Here is a 16,867-nt window from a genome sequence, read left to right as displayed (position 1 = left end):
TATTAGCGATCCTAGTAGTGAGCAACTATCTATTTAATGCATATTTACTACGTATTGAGCTTCATGACTATATATATTAGACTGTGGTATAGATTCGATAGATGGAAAAAGTAAACAAACCCTAGTATGTTCCGCCCGTCTTCGCACAATACTCCGCTGTCAGTTAACCTGTGTCTCTCCGACTGGGACCCAAACTTCGAAGTCTAGTAATGACCAAACGAAAATGGCGAACAAGACGATGATGAAGGCCACATTACAGACAATAACTTACTCTCTTTTCGGAAGTCTGAAGTTGATGTAATGGAAAAGAATGGATGGAAAAGTTATTCTTTTCCATAGCCTAATTCTTCTTGTCCTTATATTATATCACCAATTCTGAGTATCCCCTATCATTTAAAAGGGTTGTAAAATAAAGAATACTTGAAGACTAACCTATCTCACTGTCGGTATCGCATAGTTGCGCCCCGCGGTCAATTGAGAGGCCTAGGCATGGCATAATTGCGCCCCGAAGAAATCAAGTACCGGTAGTAGAATGGACATGGCATAGCTGCGCCCCGAAGAAATCAGGTAGCAGAATGGATATGGCATAGTTTCGCCCAGATGGGCATAGTACACACGAAAGTGATTGTCATAAAATAAATAAAAATATTAGTGATAGCTGCATTGAAATCAGGTAGGCCTAGCATATGATCAATTTTGCTATTTAAAATAACACTTTTTTTATCGATCACACACAATAAATGAACTGCATTTTTTGTTTGTACATCGATATCTTAACCCTACGGTACAGGATTTCGAAAATTGAAACTTAGAACCATTGTGAATTATTAACTTTTTACCCTTTTCACTAAACTTAACTTTCATTTTAAATTGACTTCACTATACGCCACAGACGGTGTGAAAATCACTAATAAAATGTCAAAGACTGCTAAGGCCCCACATTCCAATGACTTACTCATTTGAATATATCAATTAATAAAGTACTTCCAATTTCATGGTGTTCATTTTAACGGTTGGCTATTGATAATCACTACATAAACAGTAGAAAAACAGTTAATAAGTTACTGCCAACTTCATGGTATTCATTTTAACGGTATCGATAATGAATATTATATCGAATAAGAAATCAATACGGTTGGTTGATTACGAGGCTCGAGTTCCCGTAATGTCTTTTTTTCTACCTATTTCTTCGGGGCGCAACTATGCCATGCCCCTTTTCTCTACCTGAAGGGAACGGGGCGCAACTATGCCCACAAAACAGGGACTCTTTTTTATCTGCTGCATCTTATCTGACCGCGGGGCGCAACTATCCCCTGCCCCTCACTGCGGCCAGTTATTGCACGAACTGAACTAAATCGGTATTTTTAAAGTTAGTGGTAGACATAATTCATATTTCGTTTTACACGTTAATAATTTAGTAATAGACTATATATTAAGATAAGTTAAAGTGAGTCTCGCTGAAAAACGTAAGTCTAGGTATATAAAATTCCATTCAGATAAGGGATAAGATGAGCTGCGGAGAAGAACGCCAGTACGCAGAACTGCGTACTTAAAATTCCCTGCGTTCCTAGGAAGAGTATTAAAAAAAAGGTGAGTAGAGTTTGAAACCGAGGAATTTTTATGGGAAGGAGGAAGCGGCCCTTGATGTGTTACGAGGAATTCCAGGCCCCAATGATCGAGCAAACAGAACTAATTGCATAAACTTCCTCAATTCTTAATTAAATTTTTGCTCTTCAACAAATCGAAAGTTTTTCATTATTAGAATACAAATCACACGTTAAATTCTATACAATGAGATCGGAATAAAATTCCGTACTGCGGATATCAGCTCCGCGAAATAAAAGTTAATATAAATGCAAAGATTGTCAATACTTAAACTCAGTTAAGATGTAGATCTATCATTGACAGCTTTGCAAAGTATTTCTGTGTATGTGGTCTAATTTCTATGTTAAAATTTCTTGGTACCGTTAGCTTACATAAAATATAAGAGAATGTGTTATAATACTATTGAAATTTATTTCGTTATAGACTATTGATACTGCTGAAATCAATTTCGATATTTTGACTCAAACAAGTAATTGTTTATGTATCGATTACATGCATAATTTTATCATATATGTCTTCGAATTTGCTGCCTACCTGTGTACAATGTGTACATTAATTTGTTTTATACTGATGAACAGATTCTGTTCATATACGAGGCAATTTATCTGAGATTGGTTCATAGAAATATAATATTATATTTACGCAAAAGTAACATACAATATATCATCATCATCAACAACATATCTTCACCATCATAATCATCATCATCACCATCATCATCATCATCGACCTGAAAGAATTGGGCTTCACTGGTCAGTAACGGTCTCTAAAAAGACAGTGAAGTTCATTCCATTACTTTATTGATTCTGTCAAACTGTTTGTGATATAGGTAACAGTGTATCTATTTGACATTTAATATATAATTAGTGATGTTAATATAATATAACATGTGGTTATCGTGATACAAAAATACAATTAAAAACTTTATTATTTTATAGACTTACGTACAGCAGAGTTCGTATAGGTCAGTTTCTGTCAGATGCGTTTCCAATTCACTGTGGGCAAAAGCAAGGAGATGCATTATCACCTTTACTTTTTAACTTCGCTCTACAATACGCCATTAGGAAAGTTCAGGAGAACAGACAGGGTTTGGAATTGAACGCGTTACATCAGTTTCTTGTCTATGCGGATGACGTGAATACGTTAGGAGAAAATCCGCAAACGATTAGGGAAAATACGAGAATTTTACTTGAAGCAAGTAACGAGATAGGTTTGGAAGTAAATCCCGGAAAGACAAAGTATATGATTATGTCTCGTGACCAGAATATTGTATGAAATGGAAGTATAACAATTGGAAATTTAACCTTTGAGGAGGTGGAAAAATTCAAATACCTGGGAGCAACAGTAACAAATATAATGATACTCTGGAGGAACTTAAACACAGAATAAATATGGGAAATACCTGTTTTATTTGGTTGAGAAACTTTTACCATCGAGTCTGCTGTCAAAAAATCTGAAAGTTATAATTTATAAAACAGTTACATTACCGGTTGTTCTTTATGGTTATGAAACTTGGACTCTCACTTTGAGAGAGGAACATATATTGTTCTTTATGGTTATGAAACTTGGACTCTCACTTTGAGAGAGGAACATATGTTAAGGATGTTTGAGAATAAGGTGCTTAGGAAAATATTTGGGGCTAAGAGGGATGAAGTTACAGGAGAATGGAGAAAGTTACACAACACAGAACTGCACGCATTGTATTCTTCACCTGATATAATTAAGAACATTAAATCCAGACGTTTGAGATGAGCAGGGCATGTAACACGTATGTGCGAATGCAGAAATGCATATAGAGTGTTAGTTGGGAGGCCGGAGGGAAAAAGACCTTTGGGAAGGCCGAGACGTAGATGGGAGAATAATATTAAAATTGATTTGAGGGAGGTGGGATGTGATGATAGAGACTGAATTAATCTTGCACAGGATAGGGACCGATGACGGGCTTATGTAAGGGCGGCAATGAACCTCCGGGTTCCTTAAAAGCCATTTGTAAGTAAGTAAGTATTATTATATAGAATTAATTGTTAGTTATTGTAAACTACACTCTAGAGGAACGTTTTTCAACCGTCTTCAACTGTAGCATTACAAGTATACCTAATTTAAAATCGCGAGGCACACTCATATAATCTAGACTGGTGGTTCCTAACCAGAGGGCAATTTTTAGGGTTTCAGGAGGTAACGTGTTTACTAAATGTTAACTTGTGCCGCGTTCGCTGAAAGTTGACTGTTGTGGACTCACTTTTTTACTACTCTTTGCACATTTACTTTTCGATTTTGCTACGACAACCTTCAATATTTTCATCTTTTCGCCGCACACCAGTGGATCATTCGAGGCACACCGGTTGAAAATGGCAGCTCTAGAGTGATGTCCATTTCCAAAAATTTAAATCACTATTGGGTTCAAGGTCCCGCGCCGTGGCGTCGTGGTTTAAGGCATCCTGTCTAGGACTAGCGTTACGGAATGCCCGCTGTTTCGAGTCCTCATGGGGGAAGAAATTTTCTCATGAAATTTCGGCCAGTGTGTGGGACCGGTGCCCACGCAGCATCGTACACTTGGGGAGCTACGATAGGTAGCGAAAATCCGGTTTCGCAAACCAGCTATAACGGCTGGGGGGATCATCGTGCTAACCACAAGATACATCCATACTGGTTGGATGATCGTCCACCTCTGCTTCGGCATATGAACGTGAGGCCAGCAGCCGGCTGGTCGGTTTTGGCCCTTCAGGGCTGTAGCGCCATGGATTTACTTAATTTTACTGTCCATGAAAATTGTAATTCCATACGAAAATGATAACAGATAATCAGAGTGCTGCATTGGAGTTAAATCGCTCGCTTGAACTCGGTCGAATGTCGCACCCTCGAGTGAGATAAGGTGTGTCGTGATACGCTCGTAATAAATAGAAGCACAGTACAAGATCATCTCACCGACATGTCTTATCTTGTATGGAAGGCGACAGATAAGATACACATATGAAGAGTCCACTGCAAGATGTCCATTTTTGACAGTGTACTTCTTGCCAGTAACAAGAACGAATGCCTAACGCTCGGCTTATACCGTTCAAGAATTTATCGCTCACGACAATTTTACCCATCATGCATGTGCGCTACCTATCGGATTATGATATGAACTACTTGGCGCTCGAGCGAAAACGTCCGATCCAGACCTCAGTGTATGTGAACAAAATTAGAATAGTCGTCTAATACGCAGTCGCAATCGCGGTTAACACGCGGTTCCTTGAAGTACGTCTTATCGCTGTTTATAATAATAATAATAATAATAATAATAATAATAATAATAATAATAATACGCTTTTACGATGCGCCCTGGTATCTACTATTTTATTTACGACTACACTACGGTTACCATTGCAAAGTTTCATTACTAGTGACCACCAGCACGACATGTTCAAGAACATTACTGCATTTTGTCTTTATCCGAGCGGCGCTAATTTCTCGTGTGTGACATTGTTACTTCCGGACGCGGATTTTGGCATTTCCGCTAATGGGGAGGAAACCTCCGGCGGCCGCCGTGCCCGCTGCTGGATTATGTAACGCACAAGCGCACATAAAAACAAGAACACACCGTCCTGATAGCGATGAAGCGCTCCTCCGTTCCCTGCGGTGTCGCATGATTAATGCAAGGGCTGCGTCTAAATGTGTCGTCTTGCTTTGCAGGAGGTGGAGGGTCTGGTGAGTTTGTTCGGCTCCCCGGCAGGCAGAGCGCTAGTCGCAGCTAGCAGTAGCAACTCCGGTAGTTCGTCCTCTCAACAACCAGGTGGCAGCAGAAAACAAGATGGCCGTCTACTGAGCAAGGCGCGGCGGAAAGAACGTCGCAAATCCAGCACCGAACTCTACAGGGAAGCGGCCGCGCTGCTGGGCCTAACCTGCAGCATGAGTGACAGTTGCCGATGCATCGAGTGCCAGGTAAAAATTATCCTGCAAATAATATAGATTGTCTCCAATTTCTAGGGTCAAAATTATACACATAGTAGAGGATTCTAAACTGAACATTTTGACATCAGGAACTAGTGGTGGGAAATGGATATTTCCGTGTCCACGAGATCTTTTTTTTTTTTTTCATACACGCTTTAACATCTGAGGTCATATCGCGCGTTATACTAGTAACAGACTACAGTCGCTAATCACGATTAGCATTATCGCGATTAGCTCCGATCACGATTAACTTACCGAAAATGTGTCGACACACTAGGTCACGCTTAGTCCCGTCTGGTCACCAGCTGAATTACCATAGAGGAAACAATTTTCACTATGTACATAATTGTAATATGTTTGTTTCCCTCCTGGACAACATCTAAAGTTCATACTTTCTTTTGATGTTTGTTCATTTTTTTTCTTGCAGCTTTATATGGGAATTTATTTGCTGTTTTACAATTTAAACTGATACAATTTATATCATTACTATTTATATTATTTTGGAAAGAGATTTTATAATTTATAACCTATAAAATTTATATCATCATGCCAAAGATTTATATTATTTTGTAATAAAACATATTTTTAAAATGAACCCTAACCTCAACAATAGCGTCGTAATGGAGACTGAAATTGAAAATCTGAAAAAGAAACCAGTTCCAGTTGTAATCCATTATTTATTGAAATGAAGCATCTTTCAGCTGCCTTCTATTGCTCTCTATTTATATGAACTATGAATAATTCGTCTGTCACTTGTTAATACAGTATATTTCTTTTTAATTTTCTCACATCTGCATTAAATTTCTCCGTTTCTATTTCATATAATACAATGGAAGGGGTAACAAAATTCCACAGCAGAAGCTATCACGACTTCCTAAATAATATAGATCAAGGTGATTCGAAACCAAAGTTTACTAAAATGTTACTTTCGTCCACTGGGCCGTGCCTCAGCGCTATTGTCTAGTTCTGGAAACAGGTTTTAGCTCCTGATCGCGATGGGGACACCAGCGAATAGGGATTATAAAGAATGGACACTTCTTCGCGTCGGTACCTTTGATGTAGCTGGACTGATTTCAATGACCTTCAAGCCAGCTAGAGCGTCAGATTCTGCCTTCTCCCTAGAGTTGGCGCTGACATCACACCAGCTAGCAGTCGACACAGCGGAAATATAACACATACAATTAATACATCTAGGTACATTATATACTCAAATAAAATAAATTGGATCCATAAAATAATAAATCCTTCATTAACTGTAATGTCTAGATTCTAGAGTTCCTTTATAATGAGAGTTGAGACGTTGACCCCCAACAACAATTAAAATATGTAATGATTTGATAGCGCTGAAAATGGAAAAACAAAACTCTTACGAGAAGTAAAACCATGTACCTATATTATATTATACACAAATATTAAACGAATTCTATCTTAATTTTATAATATATTATATTATTTTATAATATAATTTATGATATCTGAAATATAAAATATTATTATTACAACTAGTTTGTCACTGAGAAATAAGGAAAAGCTGTTAACTTGAATTTATTTGAAGCAAAGCGTTACTGGATTATGCAATATGGTAGGCGATGTTTGGATCCTGTGCCTTAATTCTATTCTCAATTATTAACTTAGCGTATGCTTGATTACACTACCTCTAGCGCTTGAAAGTGGAACTAGCCGCTGGCGCACAGAGAAACAAAACACAGGCAAATTAGCTCAGTGTCCATTCTTTATAATCCCTATTCGCTGGGGACACACTACAACCCTGATCGTGATTAGGTCGATAATCGCGATTAGTGACTGTAGCTGTCACTAGTATAAGGATCTTTGGGTATACCAGGAGGCTCGTGATCTTTTCTTGTTGGAACCAGATGAAAGGAAACGAAGTTTTTAATAAACAGTCATCTTTGTTCATGTTTACATTTTCATCACTTCATACATGAATATACATACGCACTTTAGGCACAGCTCCTGTGGCCCCTAAGGCCCAGCCGCCCCTGGTAGACGCATAATTATACTTTTATTTCACAATGAGTACTAGCCTATGATACAAAAGTTCTTACAAGTGGTATCTGTTTCTCTATTTGGAACTGTAACACCAGAAAATCTAAATTGCTTACACACGTCTCGACTTAATTTGGTTTGAACACTGGCTTCGCTACTAAGCGAGGTAGCTCGTGCGTTTCGCAATGGGACTCGCATTCGGGAGGTCCGCGGTTCAATCTCCGGACCGACCAGCCTGACTGGTTTTTTCGTGGTTTTCCACAGTTACTTAGGCAAATGCCAGGCTTGAATATTCAGTGTCACTGTCCATCTCTCTTCCTCTTCCTTGTAGAAAAAGAAATTAGATTTCATATCACATCTTTCGTCTTCATTATCTCATTCCATAGACATATATAGATCATGGCGCATGTCTTCGTCCGCTTGCAGAAGGGACGTCCTCTACGAAACTGTCTCTGGGTTCCAAGCCTTTTCCAATATCTCTGCCAGGATTCATTCCTCAAGAGCACTTCCGAGGGTGTTTCGACACCTTAGAAGAGCTGTCGAAATGGATCCAATGCTAGTGTAGGGGGAGTGAGAGTGTAGGGGGCCCATTGGGTGAGCGGGTGAGGAGTCTCATGTGGGCGGTGGGCTGGTACACCTCATTCTCATTCATCCCATAATTCAGGGTGCACAATAGGCCACTGTGGAGCCGACGTGTTGAAGGATCGTCCCTTACCCGCCGCTGGTCATTCAATAGTAGTACTCCTACTACTACTCCTACTCCTACTCCTACTCCTACTACTACTGTCTTCTATCCTCACTCTTACTGTGCATATGCGGCTAGACTTGCCTGTACTGTATTCCTGTTTTCAGTGGTGTTCATACAAGGACAGTAGCTACACAATTAGATCTCGTTTGCGATATATGCCAATATTTAAGAGGTGCAACATCACGCCACTGCTCATAGGAATGGCTATCTGTGTGTATGTTGTGCCCTATAGTTTTAATATTTATTAGCATAGCAGGGAGAGGGAGATGAAGTACTGACTGTAAGCACAACTTCTAAACTTGATGGCATTAATGGAATTGATTGTACATATATCATGTTTACGTATAAATATTTTATTCCAATGTAAACTTTTCGGCAGATATTCCAGCGACCTAGTAATCTAATTTGATGCACACAGTTTCCGTTCAAGTTTGTCGAGTATGGCGAAGTTCGATATTCTACAATGTTCATTCTGCAGGAGGCCTATCGTGTTTATTCCACCTTGTTATAAAAATATTCGCTGTTCTCCACTTTCACCCCTTCATGTTGAACCGTTTAAGGATTTTAGCACAGTTCTTGCCAATACTTTTTCATATGAAATAAAACGAAGTTTGTAAATATCTTCGTTACAATGTTCGAACATTGCAAGACACAAGCACACACACACAATGCATATAATGTAACTTACATTTAAAAGAACTAACACTGAGTAACGACATGACTTGTTGATCTTTAAGAAACTTAACACACTGCACACTGCACGATGATGGCAAGAACGAAACTAAACTATGACATGCACAGTCATTATGTGGACTTAATGTGGCATGACATCAGCCGACTCCGATTCGGCCAGCTCTATCGGCCCAGACCCGAAGCGAACGGTCTGTATAGCTCCTGCGGAACCTGGTGAAGCTTGGAGGTAGAGAGCAGTAGTGTGGTGTGGAGTCGGCTAACGGCCGATGTTATAGTCACGAGATGCGAGACTGAACAAGAGACCCCCTCCACTCCTAACCGCCCGTAGAACTGGTTTCGCCATCAAGATCAAGCTTCACCGGGTTCCATTCGAGCTATATCATAATCACTTTAGTTGAAAAGAGACGTTAAACAAAGAATTTTTTCGCTATTCGATCTGTGAAATCAAGTTTTATATTATTATTATTATTATTATTATTATTATTATTATTATTATTATTATTATTATTATTAGCCAATTTCACCATTCTTCATTACTGTCACAGTCTCTTGAACAATATTTGGGTTTTTAAAAGTATCTACTTTGTTTCAGAGTCGTTATTTCGACTTCGACGACGATGACCGACGAACAGATACGGGACTGGCTGCCGGTACACCTGCCCTATTAGATCACGTGCTCACCCATCCAATGACGTGCAGTTTGCAGTAGCCAAAGCTGATAACCTGAGGATGAAGAGGATAAGAAACCATCCACATGAAGATTTCGCTGCACATATGATAGGGGCCGAGGAAATCGCCGCTGGAAACCGCCCAGGATCGAATTTATCTAATTAAGTCGAAACCTTCAAAACATTCTGTGAAACGGAAAGCGTGAATAATTAGTGACCTCATCAAAAGAATTATTTCTTTTTATATTTCTGTAAATCCGTGAAGAAAATTTGATTTCGGTAAGTGACATCATTCGTCCTCGTATCATCGTCATCAATATAGTATTGCTCATCTAAAGGTATTAATCAAACCACAGTCGTCGAACGATGTTTCATGAAAGAATACTAGCCCTCATCAAACTGGTCGTCACATCATACCCGTAAAATTATACTGATCACTACTTTACAGTTATCGCCATTATATCAAAATAATCAGGTTTGTCATTATTATTATTATTATTATTATTATTATTATTATTATTATTATTATTATGATTATTTCCTAGAAAAAGTGGCATTGAAGTACCAGAAAATGCGATGAAGGAAGCTAGGAACACAGAATAAATGTGAAATGGTGAGTCGGAACAGGGCAGAATGTGAATTCGTAAAGATAATGATTATTCGTACATCTTTACTTCACCTATACAAAGGAGAATGTTATTTCCACAGCCCTCAAGCATACTTTTCTTCTAATTTTTTCTCAGGTTTAAAATTTCTTAATTTTTTAGAACTTTACAAAACTATACAAATTTTATTTTTCATTATTATTATTATTATTATTATTACTATCATCATCATCATTATTATTATCATTATTATTATTATTATTATTATTATTATTATTATGCTATTATCATTTAACCCATATCAATCTACGTAGTAATCTTACGTCAATCATAAGATTCCTGGATACACTCGTACATGCTCATGAAAAATTAAAAATAAATATTGTGTTATATTTAATAATTGACATTGCTCATTGCACGAAAGTTCCAAGGAAAGCTTATTTTAAGCAGTAGTCTGTTATAGGACGCTGTGCTTTACGGGGGATAGTCATCAGCTTTATTCAAATTAATAGGTTATATTCTCAGTTCAGCTAGCAGTAATTGGTACGGTCTTTGTTTTGAAGTTACACATATGAAACATTATTATTATTATTATTATTATTATTATTATAATTATTATTATTATATTCACTTTTAATACATTACCTCTCATTAATGAAATCACAACTCGAATATAAATCTGTATCGAAATTGCACAGCTAACTCCATTGAATTAGAAAATATTCAACGCAGATTTATCTACGTAAAGATTAATTTTTGATCCTATAGAATTTAACCATTGTAACCGTAACAGCAAATTTATATTGTAACTTGGTTAAAATTTTGTTCGCATAAATTTCTTTTCAGCGATTATAAGATAAGTTGTGAGAAAAGTGCAGTTATTGCAAATGTCACAGTTTGTATCCTGACGCCAAAATCTTCAATTCTCTCCTTTTACTCAAAATCCTTAAAGATTAATATTTCATAAACAAAGTTAGCTTTTTTTTTTTTTTTGAAAGGTATGAAAGGCTCTCAAATTCTTATGCAGTAGTAATTCTAAGTTTCCTTCTCCTGTGTCCAGATACGTCAAAACTGCCAACGTGTGTAGCAGTAAATTTGGTAATTTTATGTTATAAACTTACTTTGCATAATCATGAAATGTTTGCCGTAATTTTGTTATTATAATCGTTATTATTTATAATTTTATTTAATATCGTTGTGTTTGTTATTGAAATCCTTATGCCATTGTATTATTTTACTAATCTCCGTTGGCTATTCAATTTATTTAATTATTTACTTGTTTATTTATCTATTTATATTAATAATGAATAAATTAGATTGCATTCGAAAGGTATTTGTATTACTTTCATAATTGTTTTTTCTGGTATTAATAATAAAATTAATTTCAGTATTATTATTATTATTATTATTATTATTATTATTATTATAAGTAATTTATTCATATAGAAATAATTTATGCTGTCGCGATTTCCATCGCTTCAGCTTTATCAACGATATTTTCGGCGGTGCGTCGGAATTCTGTTCTTCATTGTCCGTTGCTGTTGGTCAAAGTTTAAGACGGAATCGATTATTTTATAAAACATTAAATTTTATTGAAGTAAAATTGAAGTACGAGATAGAAGAAAACTTTATTAGATGTTTTTGTTCACCACGTGAATATGTTTGTAGTGTGTATTTCTTACACTCATATTTTTTAATTTGTTTCTTTCATTGTACATATGTGTATATAGTATTTACATAACTTTGTGTCAAATTTCTAGGACATGTTACGATTGTTTTAAGAAGTAAGTTGAGGTAAGGAACTCAGGTCCAGTTATGCCGAAGTTATAAATTACGAGCTTTAATAATATTGTAACCATGTTACCGGGAAGTAGGCAACCCTTATGACATTTCTGTAATTTCGGATGTAATTTAAGTGTTATAAAACTTTTAACTCAGTGTTCATAGCTTTTATTACTCGTATTTTATGATTCGATTATACACTATTTCTTACGCTGTTTTATTCATAGTGTTATACATAACACACGTATTTCTAAATGATACACGGATGATATGTCCACTTCTTTATTTTCACTGACAAAATGTCCATTTTTTTAAGTCCACAGTCCAAATGTCCAGTTTTTTCTGTCCTTTACATTAAAGTCCATTAATTTATAGGTCCAGTTATTTAAAGTCCACTACATTACAGGTGCATTTGTAGTTATGTCCACAGATGGTTTGTCCATAATTTAAAAGATCTACAAATCTGAAGTAATAACCAATTTAAAAAATCATCAGTCTGCTTTTAATATGATGGAAATAATAGTACAATCAACCAAACGTACATTATTTTAGAATTTTAATATTACATAATAACTGTAATTGTAGCATATATTTATCCAATTATAAAAATAACATTAATTTGCTTCATTATCGTTTTCATCATAAAGAACTTCTTCTGCATACAGTTTCAACCGATAACTAATGTCTCTAAGATATCTGTCGTCACCGTTTTCTGTATATACATGGTAATTCCGCACTATTTCTTCAATGTGTCTTGAATTTAAAACATAGGTCTTCTTTATGGGATGACGTATTGCCATATGACCTGCCATTAATTGATTTATTAATAACAGATTGTCATTTTGGTCCTTCTGCAAGTTTTCGATGAACTTCCACATTATGATAGCATGGTGAGTTAAAATACATTTTTTAAATTTGGAGCGCCATCCTTCTATTGTATTAATTGTCCTTTGAGTCCCATTCAAGGCTACGTTATAAACATTCCAGACGTGCGGAAGAGAGCGAGGCGGCACCTCTCGTCTTCTGCCGGCAGGTGTTCCTCTTATGAAGGTTCTTTCTATGTATAATGATAAATATAATATTGATTCCTCTACACCATCAGAAACTTCATTAAATTTATTCACAATATGATCCATTGGTATGAAATGTATGGACATTAACTTTCGGATGTCAATTCTTACACCATCATTTTCCCTATTATTATAAGCAGCCTTTAATCCAAATGGCCTGACAGAAGTGAAAAAGAATACCTTCTATTTCTGTTCTGTAAGATGTATTATGGACATTATAATTAATTGACAGTAAAAGTCATTGCATATGATGTAAGGGACAAAATATATTGTGGACATATTTGTTTGTGGATTAAATGTCTATGGACGTTATGTCCAGTGGACAAAACGCTTGTGGACATTATTTCTTTGGACTTGATGAAAAATGGACATAACTGTAGTGGTCCAATCATCCTGGAACTTTCTAAATATGGTGTTCAAATTGCGACTTCCAGCTTGGATGCAGAAGTTGTAACGTCTCTGCATGTCGCATTCTCTCTAACACCGCTGGTGTTGTGTAAATGACGCCGCATGCAACTATAATTTGTTTCAGCAACAAGTTCCTTTCATTGTGTACTGTTGTTTTGTGAACATGACTTTTAACATTGTGCTATAGGAAGAAATTAAGTGAGGTTAAGTTTGGAGTCCGTGCTGGCCATTCAACAAGGCCTTATCTTTCATGTCTTCTCTGAGGAAAATGCTGATTCATATGTACGCGAACTCCGTGCATGAAATATGCAGGATCACCATAACGTTGCAGTCACATATCTTCACGAAAAGCAAGCGGAACGTCTTCTAGTAATTAAGGGAGTGTCTGCCTCAGAAATTGCTCATAAACTTCTAAATTAAGTGTTACTGGAGTTGAGTTCCTTATCTTAAATTACTCCTTATAACATCCATTATTAGTCTTAGAAGTTTAGCATGACGTTACGGAAACATTCTGTGTATACGGTAGGTCTCTGTCAGTTAAAAAAAATCAGAGTGCACATTCAAAAACTATGAAATCAAATTCAATTACACTTCTGGCAAATGTATAATTTCTATGTATTGTATATAGTGAAACGGATTTTTAACTTTATCTTTAGTGGAAGAAGAAGGAATATATTTATGTAAAATTTATTATATACATTTCATTTATATGACACTTCTTTCGAACAAAATTTCAGCCAACTTCACTTCGATTCCCAGCAGAGATTTTTTATAATACGAAAGCTATCCGAAAAGTATCTTCCGATGGGGAATTCACAATAACGTGCATACAATTTATTATACATAACCTGAAACTAAAATGAACTATTTTTACACAGTCTCCAGCCAAATAATTGAGATATTTTTCGTAGGGTTTCATACATTTTTAAATAACCTCGTCATTGAATTCTGCCACCTATGATTTGAGTCATGCCTGAACGCTAAATTGCTCTCCTTGACTTTTGAAATATCTTACAATATACCTCTGAGTTGATTGTGTGCTTCATTCTATAGAGTCCTGCTTTTACGGACTGCGGTCACGAGATTGTTGCAAGAAAAGGTTTGGCGGCACGTCCTTAGTTCTTTTAAATTATAGAATATAACCCACTACGTTGACTTTTTTTGTCTGTGCATAGATTTCATTAAATTTCGGAAAGTTGACGATGGGTTTCAACTACCTTGAAGTTTTTCTGGAAGATATCTGGCGGGATTATCAACCGAAGCACGCATTTTGAACGGTCGGTGTAAACTAACTAAAGGTGATACGACCTGCAGCTAGCCGCGTACTGAGTCAATTATATTCCTGCGAAAACATGACGTCTTTAACGACAAAATTTAGCGCGTCAAATGAGAATGGAAGTTAGTTTCCGGATAATCCTCGTAGGATAACTCGAACAAGCCACTTGCAATACTCATTATCAAATTTGTTAAAAGAAGACGCGATACTCACGTTTTGCGTAAGATAAAATATTAATGTGTTTAGTTTAGGCAAGGATCTCATATTAAATTGTCGAAAAATACATATTTTCGATTTCTGTTGGAAGTTATTCTACAGATTTAGTCTGTGTAGTAAACAGAACTTTACAAGTTACAGTTTGTCAGACATGAAAATTGCATGACAGCATTGGTTTTTCTAAGGAATCCGGAATTTTCGTCACCGATTTTTCGTCACCCGGTGATTTCGTCACATATTAATTTTGCCACTGCAATATTTCGTCACCTATTCACTCTTGTCACCATCATATTTTTTCATCAAGTCACTTTTGTCACCACCATATTTTGCCACCGATTTAATTTTCTCATCACTATTCGCCACCACAATTCCCTCCCCCCTCGTGTCGCTTCCCTTGATGATGCCTATAAAATGATACGTAATATAAAGCCTCTACTTCATTGTGTTCATATTGTTCATTTCGTTTCCAAGGATACATTCATTTTTTTGTTTCGAAATCTTCAAGTTACAGGATTAATTGTGTTCATATTGTTCATTTCATTTCCAAGGATACATTCATTTTTTGGTATCGAAACCAAGTTAGAGGATTCATTGTGTTCATATTGTTCATTTCGTTTCCAAGGATACATTCATTTTTTTGTTTATAAATCAAGTTACAGGATTCATTGTGTTCATATTGTTCATTTCATTTCCAAGGATACATTCATTTTTTGGTATCGAAATCAAGTTACAGGATTCATTGTGTTCATATTGTTCATTTCGTTTCCAAGGATACATTCATTTATTGGTTTCGAAATCTTCAAGTTAGAGGATTCATTGTGTTCATATTGTTCATTTCGTTTCCAAGGATACATTCATTTTTTGGTTTATAAATCATCAAGTTACAGGATTCATTGCGTTCATCTTCTTCATTTCATTTCCAAGGATACATTCATTTTTTGGTATCGAAATCAAGTTAGAGGATTCATTGCGTTCAAATTGTTCATTTCGTTTCCAAGGATACATTCATTTTTTGGTTTCTAAATCACCAAGTTACAGGATTCATTGTGTTCATATTGTTCATTTCATTTCCAAGGACACATTCATTTTTTGGTATCGAAATCAAGTTACAGGATTCATTGTGTTCATATTGTTCATTTCGTTTCCAAGGATACGTTCATTTTTTGGTTTCGAACTCAGGTTAGAGGATTCATTGTGTTCATATTGTTTATTTCGTTTCCAAGGATACATTCATTTTTTGAATTCGAAATCTTCAAGTTACTGGATTCATTGGTTTAAAAATCTTCAAGTTAAGGTATGGCGGAAATAATAGTGCAAGTGATAAATTAATCTATAATGGACATATATGTGTACAAAGCACAAAATTACAAAGACCGAGATTATATGAAGGTATGATCATCGCGACTTTTGTAATTTACTGATAACTATTTCCTCAGATAAAAAAAAAACATTATAAAATACTCTATAGTGCATTCGAACCACTCAGCAAATTGGGGTAGAATTGGAGCTGCGGAATGTGTAGAAGCAATGAAACTGAAGCTGGAACTTGAGCAGAAGCTACGTCATCTATTTTATGAAATAAAATTATTATTTTGGTGACAATATCCCCTCAGTAAAAACTGATAACAATATGTATATGATGACGACATATCTTCTGTGATAAACGCTCCTCAGTGACAAAAATATGACGACAAAATATATTTTAGGACAAAAAACACTTGTGACGAAAAATAGGTGACAAACTACTGTATAACAGTAAAGAAATTTCCGGTTATGAGAACCCCCAGACCCTTTTTTTTTAGTTCTGTCTTAGATAGGTATGGAATGTCTTACATTATATGCGCAGAAGTAAAAGA

At 36.0% G+C, this 16,867-nt stretch overlaps 1 protein-coding gene across 1 annotated transcript in view; it reads left to right on the top strand.

Annotated features, from left to right (window-relative positions):
• LOC138709319 (uncharacterized) overlaps positions 1–10,442 on the top strand; it is a 388,624-nt gene extending 378,182 nt beyond the window's left edge. Inside the window, exons 3-4 of the mRNA XM_069840001.1 lie at positions 5,281–5,529; positions 9,579–10,442. Coding sequence (XP_069696102.1) covers positions 5,281–5,529; positions 9,579–9,695 — 366 coding nt within the window. The 3' untranslated portion in view covers positions 9,696–10,442. The remainder of the gene's footprint in view (positions 1–5,280; positions 5,530–9,578) is intronic.
• Positions 10,443–16,867: the final 6,425 nt, after the last annotated feature.

This window comes from Periplaneta americana, chromosome 1 (genome assembly GCF_040183065.1).
Source record: "Periplaneta americana isolate PAMFEO1 chromosome 1, P.americana_PAMFEO1_priV1, whole genome shotgun sequence".
In the NCBI taxonomy this organism is placed as follows: Eukaryota; Metazoa; Arthropoda; class Insecta; order Blattodea; family Blattidae; genus Periplaneta; species Periplaneta americana.
The sequence above is the reverse complement of the archived record's forward strand: the minus strand, read 5'-3'. Positions and strand labels throughout refer to the sequence as shown.